General features: G+C 41.7%; 2 protein-coding genes across 2 annotated transcripts in view; both read right to left on the minus strand.

Annotated features, from left to right (window-relative positions):
• Window positions 1-13,916, minus strand: part of tubgcp6 (tubulin, gamma complex associated protein 6) — a 32,458-nt gene extending 18,542 nt beyond the window's left edge. The window contains 11 exon segments of the mRNA XM_046860143.1: window positions 48-187; window positions 304-395; window positions 1,047-1,156; window positions 1,236-1,299; window positions 1,459-1,580; window positions 1,714-1,875; window positions 2,746-2,962; window positions 8,780-8,943; window positions 10,615-11,291; window positions 11,294-11,429; window positions 13,675-13,916. Coding sequence (XP_046716099.1) covers window positions 48-187; window positions 304-395; window positions 1,047-1,156; window positions 1,236-1,299; window positions 1,459-1,580; window positions 1,714-1,875; window positions 2,746-2,962; window positions 8,780-8,943; window positions 10,615-11,291; window positions 11,294-11,402 — 1,857 coding nt within the window. The 5' untranslated portion in view covers window positions 11,403-11,429; window positions 13,675-13,916.
• A 5,851-nt stretch (window positions 13,917-19,767) lies between these two features.
• plxnb2b (plexin b2b) overlaps window positions 19,768-23,055 on the minus strand; it is a 146,854-nt gene continuing 143,566 nt past the window's right edge. Inside the window, 1 exon segment of the mRNA XM_046858723.1 lies at window positions 19,768-22,890. Coding sequence (XP_046714679.1) covers window positions 22,786-22,890 — 105 coding nt within the window. The 3' untranslated portion in view covers window positions 19,768-22,785.

The following is a 23,055-nucleotide window of genomic DNA, read 5'->3' on the forward strand; positions in this document are numbered from 1 at the left end:
GGAATTAGCACAGCCTTGTTTCTGTGCGTTAACCTCGAACACCAGACCTGCGGGCAACAGATTTTCAGTAGGTTGATGGTTTTTCCGCAGACGTAAACATCGTTGGCTATGTGACGGAGGAACACGGGAACGCACTCCTCCGCATCCTGCGAGATCAGAGTGTAGCCCTGCACCCAGAAATGCTTATCTACAAAGAAACAGAAACAAGAGACGTGCTCAGAACGAATAACGAGGCTCGATCGGCGTCTCGGGAAAAGGCAAAGAGCATTATGCATTCGGTGGTGTGAGAATGGAAATGCTCACCTCGGTAGCTGAGGTAGTCCTCGTTCACCTGGATCAAGAACTCTTTATAGACATCTCTGAAGACGCCGCTGTACACCCAGTCTGAGACAAACCTACATGACAGATTGATCGGGTTCAGGATTACTTGCGATAAGAAACCGCGACATATTGTACCATTCCGGCTCAGGGGAGAGTGTCATTAACACCAAGAGCAAAAAGGACTTTGTCTTTTAAAGGCTTCACAAACATGCATGATTTTTTTTAAAGCTACCCAGGGCAGAAACATTCTAAAACTTTTTGTAGGTCTACGCTGAGTGCGAGACCATCGCGTTGAGGTGTCGGGACGTGCGTCTGCTACGCGAGCCCGAGGCGACGCCATTATTTCAGTCGAATCTCGCCGCGTACGCCGAGCGCAGCACTAGATTACCCCCAACCCCGTCGGCCTCGGCGTTTCCCCATTAACTTGATGTAGCATATGTCCTGGAAAATAATTTCTGGAAAAAATCCATTTCGGACTGAATCAATAACTCTTTCGGAGTACGTTTTCGGGCGGTCCGGAGGAAAAGTAATTCGAAGTAAGACTACGTGTTAGAGACTCGTAATTTAGAATTTGTTTAAATCGGGCTTTCGCTTCGTTTTGGGAAAATAAATAAATAAATAAACTTACGATTCAGGTAATAAACAGACAGATAAATGAGTAGATGGACAGATAGATATAGCAAGGAGCAAATACGAGAGAGAGAGAGAGAGAGAGAAAGACTGACCTTGTGTAAGGCTCACAGCTGCTCTTCAGTAGAGAAAGAAGCACTGGGTAGTTCTCATTACTGCAGTTGCTCCGCGCTTCATTATACAGGTAGGAGAGAAGCTTTACGCCCTGAGGACACAATGCACCGGCACCTGTTACAGAACAGCACCTTATACAGGATTCCAAACCCAACGGTGATGTTACTTACTACAGGGAATGTAGCCTGACGTGTACTGGCAGCACCGTCCACACAGCACAGCTCGCCAAGGTACCTAAAACACACACACACACACACACACACACACACACACACACACACACACACACACACACACACTTATTTACAGGTTCATACAGACCACAGCGTACCCCTCATACCCCGGTGTTCTCTTAATTAAATGTGTGATGCTGTACTACAGCGGCGCTCCTACCTCAGCTGTCGGCCGAGCTTGCGGAAATGGAAGCCGATGGTAAGGAGGCTGATGGTGGCGGGCGTGCTCAGTACACACGCTCTGTAGTAGTGTAGATAGCGCCTCAGGCCACCCGTAAACGCCTGCCACGATCCGAGACAATAACACTATTATTAGATTTGGCATTTTTCTTAAAGACGCAAATTAGAAGAGTCCGACTCCAGACGGAGCGGCGTCCTTGGCCGAGGTCACAGACGCCGAATGGAGAACCGTTACCTGAAACACCAGGCCTTTCTTATCAGCCGAGCCCAGAGAGAAGCGGCTCAGGCGAAGGTAATGCGTGCCGTACTGCGACAGCTCCTCCAACAGGCGCGACACGCTCTCGGGAGACGTTCCTGACACACACACGTCCGCCCGCACGTCAAACTGAACACTCGACTGGAACAGAGAGGAAAGCGAGATTCGTGCAAACGGAAGTCAGGCATTGGTTCATTACAGGCTATTAGAGGTCGACCGATTCACCGATTATTCGGTAGTTGGTTGATGGAACGTTAAGAAATTTCCCCACTGTGGGACGAATAAAGGTATATCTTGAACTATCTGCTAAAATCCACACGGCTGAGACGGTCCGCTGTCATTATACGGTACTGACGCTGTTTTTTGTTTTGACGCGAGACTGCGTGCTGCACGGAGAGAGCACTTTTTTTTTCAGATTTATTTATTATCGATTACAACATATTCATTATATATTTATTTATTAACATTCATATTCAAACTGAAATAACTAACTAAAGTTAACAGATAAAATAAAAATGTACTTAATTATAAAGATTTATTGTTGAAATTAACAAAACAATGAACAAAACTACTAAAGCATTGAACACCCTCGAGAGTTTCACCCTCGAGATACGAAATCGCGCTTGGACACTCGGCTTTGGAGGAAGCAGAAACGACTCCTCATCAATCAATGTTGCCTTCAGAACTGTATCTTTAATGGATGGCTGAACAGTTCTTTAATTAAACACGCAGCACTTTTCGAGTACGGAAAAAAAAAACTGATAAGAAAAAGAAGGTCGGATGATACACACACTGTAGCTATTCGGTTAGAAACGTTGAACATAATAGCTAGCTGGCTAAAAGGGAGCGGCTTGTCGCGATCTCGTGTCTATCGTGATCACGCGCCACTTTTGTCTTCTATCAGCGCAAATCCTCGCTCGGATGCCGCGCCGCTGATGAAAACGTTTCTGTGGGATTAAAGGCATTATGGGTAATTCGAGCGTTCTCGTGTGCAATGGAGAGTGTGATTACCTCATTGAGGGGGAAAGTAACAGAAGCCACCCCTATGAGCACATTGAGGAGATCTTTAACTAGCTGAGCCTGGCAGTCCAGGGGAAGCGGCAGAAGAGGAGAGGGGGTATGAGACGAGAGCATGTTCCTCATCTCGCCCTCCCAAAGCCGATAGAGCTGATCAAATGCCTCTCTGCCTGCTTCTGTCAGATACGGAGGCTCTTTCTGACCTGGAGGACTGAAGAAAAAAAAAAAGAAAAACATGCAAAACAAGTTGTAAATGTTGTGGTGGATGAAGTGCACCGTTCCCTCGCTTCTCAGGTACCAACCCTCTACTTAAATACGACTCCAGTTAAAGTGCATTTACATTCATGGCGTTTGCAGAGCCCCTTCTCCAGAGCGACTTACAACTGAGCAGTTAAGGGGTTAAGGGACTTGCTCATGGGTCCAGCAGGGCAGCTCGGGATTTGAACTCACAACCTTGTGAATGGTTTAATCACTGAGCTGGGAATAATGTGAATAAAGGATTCAGTGCAGTGTTCCATTCTCCTGCACATCAGACCTTTTTCAGGACAGAGCTTTCTATAGTCAGACACACACACACACACACACACACACACACACACACACACACACACTCACTCACCAGAACCCTGGTGTTACACTTGTGAAATGTATTGTACACAAAATGCGGTGAAGGAAAAGTCTCCCAGAAAAAAAAAAAAAAAACCTTAGATGAATAAGGCTGTCACGATTACGAAATCACAGTACGATCGCGATTGTTTGACAACCGCCATTTTTGTGCACTTTTATTGACCACAAGGGGGAGCTGGTAGTACCTGCAGCACCATACTTCCAACACGCTCGCTCTGCATGTGTTACGCTAAGAATATATTGCCATATTGGCGCAATAATACAGCAAAGATGGATTTAATATCGAAGCCGAGAAAACTACGGCACCTGTCCAGGCGCATTGTGGTTTTATCCCGGTTAAAAAAAAAAGGACAGCCGAAAGACATCGACACAGCAGTGTGTGGAATCTGTAAAAGAGAAATACCAGCGTAAGGCACCAACACCACAAATCTTAGAAACCATCTAAAGACGCATCGTCCCACTGAATTTGCTGAAGTTTGCAGGGCAGCCACAGCCACACATACTCCATACAAGGGTTTCGAACGGGTAACCAAATAGAAACGTGACAGCATCGAATGGACACACTGACGGACAGCGTTCTATGGTACATCGCGAAGGAGAAATGATTCAGAACTTCAGACAAGTAACATGATTTGCCAGGAAAAACATACATTATCCTAACTGGCGATTTGTACAATCGAGTGAAGCAGGATATTGCCAAAGATCTAAAACACATTCCTTTTTATTCCGCTACTACAGACGTGTGGTCGAGCTCAAACATGACTCCGTACGTGAGCTTCACAGCCGACTGGACTCTAGAGTCAAAACATCTGGAGACAATGTTCACCCCAGAAAACCACACAGCTGATAATTTAGCAGAAACACAAGTGTATTTTTATCAGATTGGGTATTAGATGAAAAAATGTCCTGCGTTACCACACAGATAATTGAGTCAATATTGTGGCTGCAGTGGGAAACTTGGTTGGGTTGGCCATAATCTCCATTTGGGCTGTCAGAAATGCTTTAGCAAGTGAGAACGAGTCTGAGGACTCTGTAGAAATCTGGCAACCGCCTTCATTATGAGCTGGATAAAGAAAAGAGACCTGAAGAATATCTATCTATCTATCTATCTATCTATCTATCTATCTATCTATCTATCTATCTATCTATCAATCAATCAAAAAGACATGACATTTTCAGATGCAAATTATTTTGATTAGAAATAAGGATTAATGTTTAAATTATTTTACACTACATTAATTATTAGTATATATACAATTATTATATTTATGTCTGCATGTATAAAATAACTAATTGATGTGGTGTAAAGTAATACAATCATTAATCCTTTTTTTATTGAAATGAGCACAAATTTGTAGCTGAAACTGTTTTTTGTAACGTAAAATGTACTCTACCCGATGGGGTACGAAGCCAAAAATAAAAAAATGATTGGCAGATTGTTCTGGAACAACTACCTGCAATCAGACGTGTCTTGATTGATGACAGAAAACACGGGCGCCTGAACCCGACCTGGCAGGATGTATCCGTCCTCGAGTCCATCAATGCGGCACTGAAACGTCTGGCTGATTTCACTGATGTTTTATCAGGGGAAAAGTATGCGACAGAGTCTTCCACGAAGCTCGTTCTGAACCTTTTAAAAGGGGAACCCTTGACCCCGAGGACAGAATTCTTACGGAAAATATCAAGACAAAAATGTGTGCTGTTCCTCATCAGAAGTCGACCAGCTAAACCTCAAGAGCCCTGAGAAAGACCACCCATCTTAACCCCCTTGGGATGACAGAAGGTGGAGTGGAGAAAGGTGGGAAATTCACTGTAAAAATAAGTGGCAGAAGATGATCAAAGCACCAAAAAAGCACCAAAAAAAGCTGATGCTGAACTGACACGGTACCTACAGGAGGCACCAGATACCTCAGAAGTTTCTTTGCTGTGGTGGCAAGATGAATCCAGGTTTCCTTTAATGTCCATATGCGCAAAAAAAAAAAAGTACATGTGCGTTTATGCAAAAAGTACTGCTTCAGAAAGTATGTTCAGTACAACTGGTAATATTGTGACCCCAGAGAAGGTCAACACGCTCGTGTTTCGTTCCCGTAATCTACCAAGCCATTAAGGAGCAGTCTGATTTGAAAAATGTGACGTTTATGGCCTGTTCTGTTATGGTCAGAGTTTACTGTGATTTACAGAATTTCCACATTTCTGAACATGTGAATACGGTTTAATTTGGAATCTACAGTCTTTTCTAATCTATACTTTATCTTTCAGCAATATGCAAATTCTGTAAATAACAGAAACTATTACAATACAGTGGTATAGATTATTCACTGAATAAAAAACTATATCCAAATGTGTGAAGTGTTTAAAGCCCTAAAAATGGACAATAAATCGGCATAACAAATACAACTACTTGAGAAACGCACAAAGGTCCAGTGACCACCGGTTAAAGTGATCGAACATCCTGCAGGTCCTGAGATCATTTTATTAAAATGCACATTTTAAAAGTAACGAAACCTTCAAGCTAAAAACTAATGGACTAAAATTTAATGAAATTCACTGCTGCTACACATTTCGTACAGTGAATTTCAACAAGATTGGAAAGTTAATTGATTGTACAGCACCTACACGTAATTTATACCTTAATATGAATAATTTTACATTTTAAACTTAATAAAGTAGACTTAGCTTTATATTTCTTATATTTTATTTTACTGTGAGCAACTTATAAATTTCCCTGTGGAATTAATCAAGTGTTCTGATTCTGAAATTCATTTTCAGTAACTACTGAAAGAAAATATTCCACCCTAATAGACAAAAAAATGGATTCCCTGCTTATATGCATGTAGCCACGCCCACTTATGTCCATAAAAGGACATTGGCAGAGAGAGCTGAGAGCATGGCTAAATCGAAGAAAGAAAAAAAAAGCCTGAATGCCAGGAGTAGATGTTATTAGATGTTAATAGAACTCTCTGTGGAGCCCTATTCATCCCAACCACTAGATGGGGGTCTCTTCAATTGGAGACACACTGTGCAGCTGAGGATGATTCCACCATACCAGCCTAAAGCTCCATGAAGCTACTGAGCAACACAAGAACTTTGAGGATGGATTTGGGCTGTAATAATAACACCAGACCGCTACAATGGATCAGGACCATGAACAGCTCCACATCCAAGCACCTATCACTGAACAGTTCACCTCAATAATGATGGAACTGTAATGAACATAGATTCACTGATGAGGATGAGGTTCCCTTTTCGAGTCTGGATCCTCTCAAGGTTTCTTCATCATGCCATTTTAGGGAGGTTTTCCTTCACCACAGTCACCACTAGATCACTCATTAGGGATAAACTGATAAGGACCGCACTTATAGACACTAAACTTATACAGTCCAACTTTATAACCTCTTTAACTCTGTAAAGGTGTTTTCTTCTGTTAAAAACGTAAAAAAAAAAAGAATTCAATCAGAAGAAACGAGTCTTTCGTTAGCTGAAGCATGGTTGCTCACGGCTTATTCCTCTGTTTAAACTGTGTTGTGGAAAATTCTTTCGTAATAATGGAGTTATTAGTCTCAATTTGCCAGCTGTTTGGCTGCAGTTTCTTTATTTGTTTACTCTTAATGGCAATGATATACAGAAAATCGATTTGTTTTCGCAAAAATTGTCCCTGATGGCGCTCTTAGTCCCCGACCTCGTGATCTGCCGCGACGGTGTGTTTTTGATAAAGTGTCTGCTGAACACCGTAATAAAAACATCATTTACACCCGAGAGTACATTCTAGATAAACTGCATTGCTCCATGCAGACGATAGGAGGAGCACCGTATGCATAATGTAGCAAAAGTTTGTGCACCCTTTATTTACAAATGAAGACACCATGTGCGTTGAATATACGGCACTTGATATTAAATGTGAAGTACACCCCCAATTGCTAAAAAGTTGGGACTCGGTGTAGAATGCAAATAAAAACAGAATCTGATAATTGAATCCTCTAAACCCAAATTTTTCTCCCAATAAAGCATAGAAAACATATCCAATCTTTAAGGAAATGTACCATTTTTAAGGAAAAATAAGAACAGCAACAGGTCTAAAAAAAAAGTTGCGACAGGGCAACAAAAGTCTGTTAAATTTATATTAAAAAAAAAAGTAAAAAAAAAACACCTTCTGGAGAAACATTTTGCAACTAATTCGATTAATTGACAACTGGTCAGTAAAATAATATATAAAAAGTATAAAAAGTGAAGTGAACATAGGTGGGGCTTATGTGGCAAAATTTCTGAATAATGTAACTCAACATTAAATTGCAAAACAGATGCATTACTCATCAACCATGGACACCATGTCCTCCGGACTAAAGAGGAGAGGGACCATCTGGAACGGGCAGCTTGCAGATTTGAAACGGTTCCATTAATGCTGAATGTTATCTACAGGTTTTATAGAAACAAATGCTTCTGTCCAGAAAATTTATTTATTTATCAGAAGTCTTGTATGTTTGAGCAAGACAATGCTAACGGCATACTGCATCTATAACAAGAGCATGACTTAATTGCAGGGTTCTTCTCTAGCCTATCTGCAGCCTAGACCTTTCTTCATTTAAAAAAAAAAATCATGAAACGAAAAACACAACAAAGGACACCCAGAACTGTTGGGCAGTTAGAATCCTGAATCATACATATGGGACAACATTCCTCTCCCAGCACCTGGTCTCCTCAGGTCGCAGATGTACATGAACAGAAGATGTGATGCTACACAGGCAAACATGGGCCTGTCCCAACTTTTTCGGGACCTGTTGCAGCCATTACATTTTAAATTACCCCTTTATTTCCCCCTTAAAATGATATATAATCATTGCATTTTGTTTTAATTTACATTTTACACAAATAATTTTGGACTTTTGGATCCTGAATGTGACTCAAAACTTAAACAATGCCCTGCAGGATTTTTTATTTTAAATCTTCGAGTTCACTGCTCAGTATCCCAAAGCAGCCACTCTTGGGTCCTTGAGCAAGGCCCTAAACCCTCTACGTTCTAGGGGTGCTGTACTGTGCACAAACCCTGCACTGTGATCCCAAATTCCTAACATCACAAATTCTTTCTAGTCTTTCAGTTACTTTTCATGCACACTGTGTCTTTCTATGCCTTTCTATATTTCCCCCTTTCCCTTTCTAGAATCCTTCAACGATCCTTAAATCTTCCAACCTGACCGTACACACACAAACTGCTCCCTATACTCGCTCACTTTATATTAAGGACGTCTCATGCAGCTTTCTGGAGGATGTACATGTCTGATCTGAGCTGGATATACATGTACAATTCAGACAGTACAGGAAAAAAAAAAGAGGTCCTTAGAGATGGAGGTCTGATAGACACATAAATCCTGCTCGGGTTATTCGCAGACGTTATTCTCGCTCTTACCAGCCAACATTCTCCCAGCAGCGACGTCTCGCAGGTACGAACGTGCGCAAGGCCTCCCACACGTCAGGCTCGGGGCTGGGGCTCTGCTCAGACTGCGAGTCGGGAGTCAGATTCGAGGCAGACTGGAATCCTTCATCCTCAGACTGATCCAAACACTGAGGAACCTGGATGCAGAAATAGTGCTTTTATTGCTTTTAAATGGCAGGAAAAGTCGCGAGGGAGTACTGAATTTCAGTTTATACACAGTGAGTACAGCAAAGACTTGAATCTTCTTTTTCAAAGTCATTTAAGGATGAGGGGTTAAAATCACAAACTAGCAAAAAAGCACCAGATTATTCAGCCTTTGTGAATCGGATTCATCAATTAAACACGAAGTGAAGAAAAAAAACAGGAAAATACCTTCATAATTTGTAAATGGTGTAAAAATGTAACTTTTACGACATTTGGCAGACGCCCTTCTCCAGACTGGCTTTTTTCTCATTCATACAATTCATTCAACAATTATCTCATTCATACTGTGCAGCTGAGCAGTGGCAGCTTAGTGGTGGTGAGATTTGAACTCATTAGGCCCTTAACCCTCTGTGCTCCAGGGGCGCTGTATCACGGCTGACCCTGTTCTCTGACCCCAGCTTCCTAACATCACTGGGATAAGCGAAGAAAACGTACAAATATAAACCATTTTTACCTTTCTTATATGTCCCACAATGCCATTCAAATACTTGTTCATAGTGGTGCTAATGGGATTTATTTCCACAGTCAGTAAGACCACGCAGCAGGCCGTGAAATTACTGAGCAACGCAAGAATTTTGAGAATGAATTTGGATTGTGATTAATATCAACAGTCTGCTAAAACGGATCAGGATCATGAACAGTTCCACATGTAAGCGTCCATCACTTCACAGTGATGGAACTATAATGAATGGACATTCGGTGTTGAGGACAGGTTCCCCTTTCAGTCTGGTTCCTCTCAAGGTTTCTTGTTATCTCAGGGAGTTGTTTCTTCACCACAGTCGCCACTGGCTCACTCATTAGGAACAAACGTATAATTATAAGGAACAACGTTTGCTTTTATGACGCTTTCTCTCTATAAAGCTGCTTTAAGACCTTGTCCAAGTGCTCTAAAAATGAACTAAACTTTCGTGCTTCAGTCTGTCCGGCTTCATCATCATCATCTGTACCCTCGAATTAAACAGAGCAGCCTCTGATGCGTGGGCTTTCGTAGTAAAACCAACACTTAGCGTAATTAACTATCCAATCTGCGTCTACTCTCTCAGACAAAGTGCATTTTGGAAGTTTACTGTCTGCAGGATTTAACACCTGAAGACTAGAAGATCTGTAGGGTCGAATGAAAAGCTCTTGCTTTTTTTTATTCTAGCTAACATTAAATCCTGATTGTTGTCACTTATGTTTGCGGTGTATTTTTTCCCGCTCTTAAATGCAACATCCCCAGGTGACATCAGTAGAGGTCAATTGATTCATCGGTTTTGCCGATTGATCAGCATCGCAGGAATATCGGCAGAAAGCCATACTGTTGGTCATTATACAGTACGAGAGCGGCCTCTAGAGGCGAATCACTAACGCCACGTGCTGCTCGCTGCACGGAGAGCGTTTAAAACTTTTTTAATTCATATTTGTTGTTTTTGTTACCGCTTGAATGCATGTCTTATTTTCCTCAATATTTATTAATATATTCATACTTATTTCATGTAGCACATTTTCATGGTTCAGTAGTTTTTTTATGTATGAATAATACATCTGTTTTTATTTGTGTTTTTTTTTTATCCAGTATCGATTTAAAAAAATAAGCACACAGCACCAAAGCTGCCGAGTCTCACCCGAATACTGAGTCCCGTGACCTCGGCGTTCCCAGGCATCGGAGGCAAGTCCAGGCGAACGTCCAAATCTTCAGTCCGCGAGTGCTGCAGTGCTCCAAACAGGGACAGCCTGGTGTCTCTCTCGAACCTCTCCTCTCCTTCTGGTCTCCTCTCCAAACCAAACAATCCGGTCCCTGGTGGAGCGTCCAAGATGCTGAGGGTCCTATAAACACCCCCAAATGCTCCCCATTCCTCCTCACACACTAGAGCCCAGGTCCTGCTCTCCAGCCTCTGTAGCTCATTGCTGAGGTAACCCGGGAGCGGCGTTCTGCGCAGCACGGGCCGCTCGCGCCGCATGCAGTCCCTGCTGAAGGAGGGGACGGCGGGAGGTTCAGAACCTGCCAGCTGTGCCAAGAGCTCCAACACGGAGTCCAGCTCCGTCAGACCGCAGGATTGGCCCGCGTCCCGCAGTCGTCCCAACAGACCTTCGAGCCTCTCCGCGTCCTCGATGCGGCCCGCGACGCGCAGGTCGAAGGAGATCATGAGCATTTTGTTGTAAGAGGGCGTGTTGGCTAAAGCTGGCGAAGACGAGGGTTTGGATGCGGCGTCCTGGAAAAGTTTGGAAAGCAGCGTGGCATAGGCGCGTCTCCGGAGGGCGCGCTGGAGCGCCACGCGGGACACGCTTCCAAAAGAGCGCGTTTCCATGACACTCCGGATAGGCTGCGGTCACACAGCGCAGACAGGAGACCTGTTATACTGCTGCTGCCGCTCGTCGAGGACGTCTCGGATACGCCACGGTTACTGTACATAATGACTTCTTTAGTCTATGACGTGACCTGCAGGAGAAAATACGCACACATTAATAATGACTTTACAAACATAAACCTAACATAAAAGGTTTTTCACATTCCAGATCTAGTCCCCTTTTCATTCTTAGAAAACCTCCTTTTTTTTCCAGAAAGGCTCCAGGATAGATTTCGAGGTGTGGCTGTTGGGATCATTGACCCACAAGAGCTCAAAAAAAAGTTAATCTTCTTTATTAAAAAATTAAAAGTTCTGGAGTGAAGCTCCAATTTATCTCAATGGTGTTCAGTGGGGTTGAAATCAGAGCTTTGTGCAGGACACTCGAGTTCTTCCACTCTAATCTTCACACACCACATTTTCAAGCAGCTCACTTTATGTACAGGGTCAATGTCATAAGAGGTCGACCGATTCATCGGTTAATCTGCATCGATAGTTAATTGCTGGAACTATCGGCAAAAATCCATACCGATAGTTTTTCCAGGTTGCGTCTGCGCTGGATCGGCTGAAAACGTCCACAAGAGGCGAATCCCTGAAGCCACGCGCAGTTTGTTTTGACACTTCAGGTGACGCGCTGCACCTCGTTCATGTTACTTCATAAGCAGTTCAGAGCACTGACTAAAGTTAACAGATAAAATATAAATTTACCTAAATAAGTAAATGTTGACATTAACAAAAACAATACTTCTAAAGCATTACTTTCTATTAATGTTACAAATGGAATCTTATTTTAAAGCATCATCATTTCACACAAATCCAGTCGTTGTTTGGCTTTTTATCTTAAAAACTATTGGTGGATTAATTAGTTACTGGTAAGTGCGGTCCAACCCGGTTATTCGCTACCTGTAAAACTGACCTCTAATGGTCATGATGGAACAGGTTTGGGTCTCGTAGCGTGTTTGTAACTTTGCGGCAGGTTTGGGGGAGAACACGTCCATACCTGGGTGTAATGTTTAGGTTTTGTCCACATATGGAGCAAAACTTTTACACTTCCTTACAGTACTGAACACTGAAACAACATAATAAGCTGAAATGACAAAATGTTAACCAGCTGACAGATCAATGGTTCCAGAGCACTATAATAATTCTGTTCTGTGCTCCTCTGCTGTACTGCACTATACAGATCAATAGAGTTCTCTGGTATACAGCAATCAATCTGCAGCTCATTATTAATTAACCACAGGAGGTAGTAGCTCAGTGGTTAAAGATCCGGGTTACTGATCGAAAGGTTGGTGGTTTAAGCCCCGGTACTGCCAAGCTGCCACTCTCAGGACCCTCAAGCAGGGGCGCTGGATCACAGCTGATGCTCAGACCACATCTTCCAACCAACACTGGGATATACAAAGAAAGAATTTTCCTGTGCTGTTGAAAAAATACACGTGAGAAGAATAAAGAAGCACCTTTCCTTAATCAGCTCCAGTGGACAGAGCAGTGTAACATCATGTCCACCTCTTCAATCTGCATTATAAACCTGACCAAAGCACCAACATATGAGTTCACTTCTCAAAAAACTTGATCTGAATACAATTTCCCCTTAAACTCATTATCTTCAGCCTAGGAGCTCAATGGAGATTCGTTGGCACCAGGATTAAAACTCAAGAAACATCACCACTTAGAAAGTTTAAACTTATAATTATTAACAAATACATGTATATTTTATAACCTATTTCTCTCTGTAAAGCTGCATTGGGACAATGTCCATTTTAAAAAAATGCTCACGGTGTCACTAATCACAAACAGGAGGACCAGAACCAGGATATTAGTGATGATGTAGAAAACCTCGACCTCACTGAACACCTTTTGGATGAACTGGAACCCAGACATTGTGCGAGGTCTTCCTGCTGGACATCTGTACCTGATCTCTTGGCTTTGGTAGATGAAGGAGCTCAATCCCAACAACAAAATACAACATCTGGCAGCAAGCCTTCTTAGAAGAATGGAGATTGTTAGAAGAGCACATCAAATCAATTTTTTGCAAGAAATTGAGCAAAATATGGAACCAAGAGCAAGACATGGAACAAGTCTGACACACTCAAGAACCCAGAGGAACCCAGAGGAACCCAGAGGGAACCCAGGAGACCCCTGATGTAAAGTCTGGAGTGAAAATCACTGACCAGGTCAGGAGACTGAGCTGCTCAGGGTCCAGAACTCTGTGTAGGGGAACTAAATATTAAATGTCAAATCCTAGCGTGTGTGTGTGTGTGTGTGTGTGTGTGTGTGTGTGTGTGTGTGTGTGTGTGTGTGTGTGTGTGTGTGTGTGTGTGTGTGTAATAGACGAACCTGACATCTCAGTGTTGTGTTTGTATCCGTTAGTCTCCTCGCGAGCATTGTTTCAACCGGAAATACGACAAACAGATGAATCAGCTGACCAGCAAATAACTGCATGGGATGAATTATTAGTTAAATACGATTTAAAAGTGTGAAAGAGAATTACAGCTCTAAACTTCTACCGCGTGTGAAAGATAAAAAAATAAACCGCCAGTCTCTTAATGATGTCATTTCGCCTTGGTGACCGCGCTGAATTCAAAGCCCGCCCCAAAACTGATCTGATTGGCTAAAACTCAGGATTCTGCGCTTCTATTGGCTAGTTATCGGGGGTTAAAAAGAATCGCTTCCGGTAATTAAAAGCCCGCCTGCCATTTTATTTATTTATTATTTATTTAATCGTTTTTACATTTTTTTATTCTTTATTTTGCAGGAAAAAAAAATGACAGAGAAGTCTTTATTCAAAAATAAATAAAATCATATATATATATATATATATATATATATATATATATATATATATATATATATATATATATATATATATATATATATATATATATATCACTCATTTACATTTTAATATATTTTCATGTGTATATATATATAAATATATAATTTTTTTTGAATGTCTGTTCTCTTTATTTCATAACTTTTCTCTTGAGTGCTCTTTCTAGCCAATCAGATTTCAGCCGTCACATCATGTGTGTTTGGGGTCAAAGGAATCTGCCATGAGGTCTTCAGAATCAGCAGCGTAAAGCACATTTTGCTTGAAACTCTTGCTTTAACCAATCACATTTTAAACTGGTTACACCGGGGCCATCTAGCAGGCGTCTATTCACATCACGTCCAATCACGGCTGTTTTCTTGTGGGGTCGGCGGTGCACTAGTCAGAGTTTGCCAGCCGCATCTGTAGCAAACTGTACAAGCTGAAATATATTTGTGTGGATTTAAAAGCTGTTTTTTCAGTAGCCAACAGAAAAGAAGAATCTGATTAGTCGCAGATAAACTTACAGAGACATTTACAAGATGGACTTTTCGAGAAAAGCTGGACATGGTGAAGAAACAGTTCAAAACAGTTGTCAAGCATTTTTTTTATACTTTTCAGTAGAATTTGCCCAAAAACACAATTTGACTTGATTTGAAATGCTGTGTACACTATACTGTATGCATTGTGAAGTTCCTCTGGGGGTTTTGAGCAGCAGGTTTTCTTGCAGTCCCGAATAAGTGATAAAATCATATGATTCTGAACTCCTTATAAATAAATGTGCACTTTCTTGTCAGTTGCAGTGAAATCTTTCCTCTGACATGTTTATAAGATGTTTGTGCATTTAGAGATAAAGACATACTCGTGTTCATCACGAAAGCAAAGAACTTTAATTTGCTAAATGCTTTTCCTTGGTTTTATTTTTATTTTTTATACATTATTATAATAAATTAATAAATGAGTGCCCTTCAAAACTGGAAGCACTCAATGCTACCTCTCTTTTAGCAGCCCGATTTAAGATCCGTCACTGAATGTAGCATCAGAAATGAAAATTTGAAAAAGCAAACAGAGGGTTGTTTACTTCAAGACACGTTTAAAGGGTTTTAATATTCTGTGACCTCGGTATAAGGCGCTGGCATTTTCAGTGAAGATCAGTGATCCAGATAAACATCATAACTAGGAGACTTGATTCACCTTTGGTGTCTCTAAACTCACTGATAATTGTGCTGTTTTTACAGTTGAGGAACCAGATGTTCACTGTCTAGTGGACAGAGATAGAATTTCAGGCAGTGTTTAACCTCAGGAAGTGGAAGCTCTGTTTTTAAGGTGTTGGTCTTTGGACGAGAAGGTTGTGCTCTCAAATCCCAGTATCATCAAGCTCTCTGCTGGGCTTCCTGAGCAAGGCCCTCAAACCTCTATTGTTCAGTTGTATAAATGATAATTGTTAGTTCCTCTGGATAAGGACGTCTTCCAAACGTCATAAACGATCTGACTCTATAACTAATCCTGTCTTAAAGCATTTCTGCTGATAATCCATCAGTCTTCCTTACAGAAATACTCTCCATCTATCAGAGTGAACAAGAATCTACTCTACACAGGTTTTTGATATGATTTACAGAAGATCTTGACTTCATTTGTTGATTTTCTTTTCTGAAGCTGGTCTTTCCTTGACTTGGATTTGTGCTTTTTTGTTTTTTTTATCATGCTGGAAAGTTACATTTGTCCTCATTTCAGGTTATGTGCCAAAATAGATTGATTTCCCATGATGCCCTCTGCGGTCCCAGCTGAAAGGAAGCACCATGATGCTCCACCACAGTGTTTTACTATGAATATGATGTTCTCTAGTTGATGAACTTTATTGTTTTGGACATGATTTTGGATTCTGGTCTCATCCTACCGTAAAACACTTTGCTACTCGATTTGGTGTTTTGGACGTCGCCGCCTTTTTCAGCTTCTCAACATGTGAACAGTGTTGAGGCACACGTGGACTTTTGGCAGCCTTCCTGATATGTTTTTTTTATGTTCTTTATTTTTCTACAATGTGATGGCAAGCAATGACAGGTGTCTAAAAAAATACTACTGAACCACACTATTATTGTGATTGGTTCATTTTAAACACAGTCACAATTATAAAAGTTTATATATCCAAATAAAACCAGGTTTTCTATTGTTTCTTTCTTACCCAAATGTTGTATGTATTTGTTTTAAATATACACTGATCAGACATAACATTGTAACATTCTAACACTCTGAGTGGTGAAGTGAACAACACTGATGATCTCTTCATCATGGCACCTGTTAGTGGGTGGATTTATTTATTAGGCAGCAGGTGAACATTTTGTGCTCATAGTTGATGTTAGAAGCAGGAAAAATGGACGTAAGGATTTGAGAGTTTGACAAATTGTGACATCTAGACGTCTGGGTCAGAGCATCTCCAAAACTGCAGCTCTTGTGAGATGTTTCTGGTCTGCAGTGGTCAGTGTCTATCAAAAGTGCTCCAAGGAAGGAACAGTGGTGAACCGGCGACAGGGTCGTGGGGAACGAGGATCATTGATGCACGTGAGGAGCGAAGGCTGATCCGTGTGGTTCCGATCCAACAGACGAGCTTCTGTAGCTCAAACTGCTGAAGAAGTTCATGCTGTTGATGCTCGATAGATAATGTAGGTAGGTAGGTGATAATTAGAATTTTTTAAAGAGTGCTTAGTAAAAATAGTAATAAGACCTTATGAAACCAAACAGCATTTTATTTTACACATTATTGAACTTCTTGTTGTGATTGTCTTTTAAAGTAAATTTGGTGTAAGTTTAAATTGAAGTTGCACGTTTTTGGAAAGTTAAACCTTTAACGCACCTCTTCCTATAACACTAAGGTCAGTTCACTTTCCATAGAAATGATACTTTTCTAAAAAAATATATAGATATGAGCAAAGAAAATGAACGAGTGGAATATTCTCAGTTAGTGTGCCTGAGTTCGGTCTTGCAGAGCAAATTGGAGCAAATACTCTCCGGTCCGTTTTACACTTTTTTTTGTTATTAAGAAACCGTCTCGGTCTACTGTGCGGCCCATGAATTGCTTTTATCTTTCTTTTTTTTTCTCTTTCTTTCTGCTGAACATTTCATTGGGACATTTTTCTAAAGCTGTTTACATTGTGAGATATAGAGATAAATGTTTGCAGAGTAAAAAGCACTACATATACTACAGACGTCAAGGCCAGACTGATTTTGTTCAGAACGCTTTAGAGAGAAATAAAAACACTTGGTGGACTTTACCAGCACTGGCTTTGGGTGAAGGGGCAATAAATAATGAGATATAGGAGACGGTCTGAAGAGACGGAGGACAAGAACCTCATTCATGATCAACAAAGCGACATAGATTACATTGTGAGCATAGTGACACACAACACCTACAGCATGCCCTTATATGGTCAACGAATGCAATACTAATCATGACAACACATTAGACATAACTTGGCCTTTTAGTTTAATTATAGTCTCCATGGGATGTAAATGAAGGAGAAAATAATACACTTAATAATGTCTGAAGTGTGGGAAGGGATGATTGGACATGGCTGCAGGTTAGAACATAACCCCTCCACACACACACACACACACACACACACACACACTCACACTCTTGCTGAGTGATGAACCATGAGCGATGCCTCTGGCTGAGATGGAAAAATCACACGAGTGTTTAAATCATTATGTTCCCAGCGTGAGAAACACAAGGGGTTTTTTTTTAGTTTTTGAGAGCGTTATATTAATTTCATTTGATTGATTGAGCAGCCATGTGAATCACAGCCTTCTGGACTGAAAAAACACACAGATGCTGTAAAAAAGGGTTCTTTTTTTTATTATAAAAATATAATCAGTAGGGGGGTGGTGGTGGGATTCCACTTGCTGCATTGCGATAATGCTTTAGCTGGCCTTTGAGTGCGATTGTGCTCCTCGTACAATTACGGGTCAGAAATGATTTTTCTGACTCAGTGACCCGTGAGGAATTTTGGGTAATGGAAAGTATTTATTCGTGCTTTGTGCCTGTCTGGGAAGGTTTCACGTTCTATATTTTTGCTTTTCTGTTTCTGCAGTAGTGGTGCTGAGAAAGGGGATGGGGTTGAGGGGGTGGGTGGTGGATTTGATGGGGGACACATGAGCATATCTTGCGTTGCTATTGCTCCATTGGCTTGGTTTCACGGGACTTTATCTTCGCTTTGATTTTTCTCTCTTCGGCACAAAGCGCTGTCGGCTTTCATCTTTTTTTTTTTTTGGATTTATTTATTCAGTGATTTAATGAATTTTCCTTTCAGTTGAGCTTCTCTGGGTTATTGTTAGGAGCTGTATGCATAGGGCCGAATAAAGCGCTGCAGGTATTGTTTAATGAGCAAAACTTTTTTTGAAGACCTCAGAAGGTGTTCTGTGGTACAGTATCTGGCATCCAAACATTGCAAGCAGATCAATTTTCCAGGTGGGGCCTCCATGGATTAAACTCATGTGCCATTCCACAGATGATCAACTAGATTGAGAATTAGAAAATGTAGCACTCAGATTCTTACGGTTGCTCATTTTTTCTGCTTCCAACACATTAACTTTAAAAACTGACTTTTCACTTGCTGTCTAACACTGTATAGTCCACCCTTCAATATGAGTGGTGTTTAAGTCAAAACGGGACTTTTATTGTTACAGGTATAAAAACGGATGCTAGCATGGCCGTACTGCACGCTAGCGTGTCCTATTACTGACATGCCGTTAATTGAGATCGGCGTGCATGGAACAATGTGTGGTGAAGTTTCTTGTGAACAAAAGATCTCTACTGAAGACTTATCTTACAGTAAAGAAATAAGATATCTGTATGGTGTAAAACTTTCTTTCGGCTTCTCCAATTAGGGGGCGCCACAGCGGATCATCCGCATGTTTGATTTGGCACGTTTTTACGCTAGATGTCCTTCCTAAGGCAACCCTCCCCATTTATCCGGGCTTGGGACTGGCACTAAGAGAGTGGCTGGGGTCGGTTCCCTGACCGGGGATCGAACCCGGGCCGCAGCGGTGAGAGCGCCGCATCCTAACCACTAGACCACCAGGGAACCTGGTATCTGGAACCAGGGAATCTGAATGGTGTAAACGTTTAAAAAATGGTCGTACGTCCGTCAGTAGCGATCCTGGTCGTGGTGGTTCACTGATTGCGAAGTAAAACAGGGCGTCCTAGGATGGTTGAGGCGAACTGACCAATCTTTCTATGCCGAATCTTTCCGGGCGTTAGTTACACGCTGGGATTAGTGTATAAACGTGGCACGGGAGCAAAAGAAATGCGTTTTCCACTCCTTCAAATGTGTTCTTTTATTTTGTAAACGTTCCGGTTTGACTTGAACGCCCCTCGTATGTTCACCTGGTGGTGGTTTTAATGTCATGGCTGATCAGTGTTTATTCGCTGACAGTAATAAGATTATTGAGGGCAGTTCAGAAGGTCCTTAACACTACGACAAAGTACGCCTTCTGACCACCTTTTCCATCAACTCATTTGCAGGTTACACAGTTCAACTGCGTTCCGAGTCACACCGGGAATGTTCAGAGTCAGAACAAAAAAAAACCAAAAACAAACAAACAACACAGAGAGAAAGAGGCAATGAAATGGAAGTGTCTCTTTATTGATGTAAGGGCGCAAGGTGTTTTGTCAGGCCTTGACCCTTGCTGAGCGGCGAGCACTTCGGTACAAACAGATTAGGCATGGGAGAAGTCTTCTGAGGTGCCAGGCCTGAAAAGAGCCACGGCTAATCGTTACTCTCCTGCCTTACTGTACGGTAGAGTCCCAGGGATCTCGGTTCACTATACGACCACGAGGAGGGAGGAAGGGAAAATAAAAACAACAAAAAAAAGAACATCTCGATAATAACAGCACAACATATCGCCATTTTCCTAGGACTTCAAATGCATAGGATATTACACAAGAATACATCGTCGACAGATTTTGCTTTTCTGTTGATACAAAGGCATATAATATCATAAGACATGAAAGAATAAAAATAACTGCACAGCAGTAAGAAGGTCATCGAGTATAGATTATTTTTTTGTCATACACACTATGGAATAGCATAGAAACAAAATTATAGCTCTAAGGGATAACACAACAGTGAAACACCCTGTGCTACGCAACACTTCTATTGAAGATTCGTTCTCCTTTCGGATGAGGAACAAAAACAAAATGAACAACAAAAAAAAAAAGTCGCAGATGCTTTGGGGGAAATTAGTTTACATTCACCACAGCTTAGTTCAGTTCACACTAATCTAAGCTTGTTCCCATTACAACTACAAAAGCACACACACACCCACCCATACACACACACACACACACACACCAAAACACGAGCCATAGACGCCCCATAGATGCACACGAATATAAAAACTGCCTTTTTCTCTCTTATTTGATTAGCCTATTGGCACATTGTGACTACGGCACAGAATGATCCTACTTACACTCGACACCACGGCTGCAAATACACTGCAAGCGTGACTAAACCCTATGACTAAAACTCGCCATTATCACCAAATATCATCAAGAATCGACAGAAAGAAAGGTGTAACACTTATCAGTTAAGGCACGTTTTGGTGAAAGAAAGGCTGAAGAAGCTTTACATCGAGCTATATGGGGGGGGAGAAGCGGCTCCGGGTTTGCGAACGGAAAATGAAAAGCGAAGGAACGTGTTTGGAAAAAGCTCGGCGTCAGCAGCCCACATGCAATTAAGATCAAACACGGCTCCTGCTGCTTTCGTTACAGCGCAGGGGAATCGAGTGGGCAGTGCCAAGCGCCACGAGGCTTCATCACCACAAACCGCACTGTTTTTCGACGACAAAATTCCCAACATTCAAAAGAGCGAAATGTGTCCGACTGGCAGTAAAAATCAGGGGCGAAACAGGCCCTGAGACGCACACGGCTAGGAAAATAAACCTGCGGATATGAACGAGATCCGTCTTTTCAAAGACCAAAATCGCCGTTCGCAGTTTGAAACGATCAGATCGAGAACAGAAAGCAACAGTGAACAGCTCTGTGGAAAACTAAAGAAATACAGGCTACGTTTAAAAGCTCAAAGTACTCAACAAGAGTGAGAAGGATTTCTGTGTATTGCAGTTTTTGGTGCTTACATTTATGACATCTAGAGGTATGAGAGTACAAATATTGAAGTATTTATTTAAAAAAAAACAAAAAAAAAACAAAAAAAAAAAAAAAAAAAACGCACAGCAGGTATTATTGTATGTTCTTATTTTTTTACGATTAATTCGATCAGGTTACAAAATAGTACCGTTTTCAGTTTTAGCAGCCACTCGTTCCTAAGTGCTCGTTTCGGAGATTCGCTTCCTGCAGGTGGATGAAGGATCGAATCGTTCCGATGCACAGAAGGCGCTGACGAAAAATGGAACGCAAGAGGTTTCTTTCATCGGAGAACAAGATGTTGATCAGCCCTCAAAATCTTCCAGTGTTTTAAACTGGCAAAAGGTGTACGATGGAAACCTACGTATTGTGAAATGTCAGAAAATAAGAATTTGGTGAAATCCTAGACAAAGTCAGCCCCCACCACCCACCACCCCCAAGTCAAACGGTTTTATGATATTAAAAAAGCCAAAGGAGCGTTGGATTCGCTCATGTTGCCGCCATCCTTAGAGGAATACGGGCGTGCTGCGATCGCCTCGGAAACCAATTATCGTCAAGCAAGCTGCACAGTGAAAAAAAAGAAAAAAGAAAATCTATTTCTGAGACAAAGCGAAACTGTGCACTGAACAACACGTGACAACATCCGTATTCCTGATATGAACGATGGCAGCACACACACACACGCACACACACACACACACACACACACACACACACAAAGAAAATGACATGCCTTGTGTTGAGAGACGTTTGATTTTGAGGACTGTGGCCTATCTGTGCTGTTTTGGTGAGTTCAGGATTTGGACAGCTCCTGTGGATAGTAATGCTTGGTGTTCTCAGTGTCTCCTCGGGTTCCTCAGGAAACACCGAAAACACAGCAGATCTGAATCAACAGGAACATCACGGCACTCACCTGCTGGGAAATGCGTCTATGTGCTTTCAAAAGGTGACCAGTTTTGTTAGAACAATGCATAATGGTTCCAGGGTGAACACACACACACACAAAAACGATACACACACGCTCGATACCAATGACCGAGCATCTCCCTTTTGGTCAGAATTTAGGCATCCTGTGTGTGAGCAATCAGCAGTGAGTCAATCGCGCGCACACACACACACACACACACACACACACACACACACACACACAGAAGCACACGTACACACAAACTTCTCACATTTATCCAGAGATTTTTATAAACAAAATCAACACAAGGCTGTCAATTTAAAAAGATATTTCTTCCTTATAAAGCTTTCCGCAAAAAGACTGCACAATTAAAAAAAATATATAATACAATTCTTAAAACCTTTTTTTTCTCTCTACACAGGAAGAAATTCAACATCTGATTATATTTATATGCTAATTACACACCAAGGGACTTTCGTTCAGTCTGACGTGACCGGCGGCACTTTTCCTTCCACGTATATCTGTTTTCTTTCTCTCTCTCTCTCTCTCTCTCTCTCTCTCTCTCTCTCCTCCGTCTCTCTGTGGACCAGGTTACAGATCCGTCACTTTGTTCTCGAGAGCGGCCGCTATCTGCTGGAGTCGCATTGTGAGCTGCTTACACTGAGCTGCAGGGTCTTCATCCAGAGCCAGGATGATCTGTGTGTGTATGTGTGTGTGTGTGTGTGAGAGAGAGAAAGAGAGAGAGAAAGAAAGATAAAAAGACAAAGTGAACTCGACTGAAAGTCACATTAAAGCCACCGCAGGAACATTAGACTCCAGAAACTCTATTTGCGCCATGTACTCTATTAGCATCCATCCTGA

Source organism: Silurus meridionalis, chromosome 10 (genome assembly GCF_014805685.1).
Source record: "Silurus meridionalis isolate SWU-2019-XX chromosome 10, ASM1480568v1, whole genome shotgun sequence".
NCBI lineage: Eukaryota > Metazoa > Chordata > Actinopteri > Siluriformes > Siluridae > Silurus > Silurus meridionalis.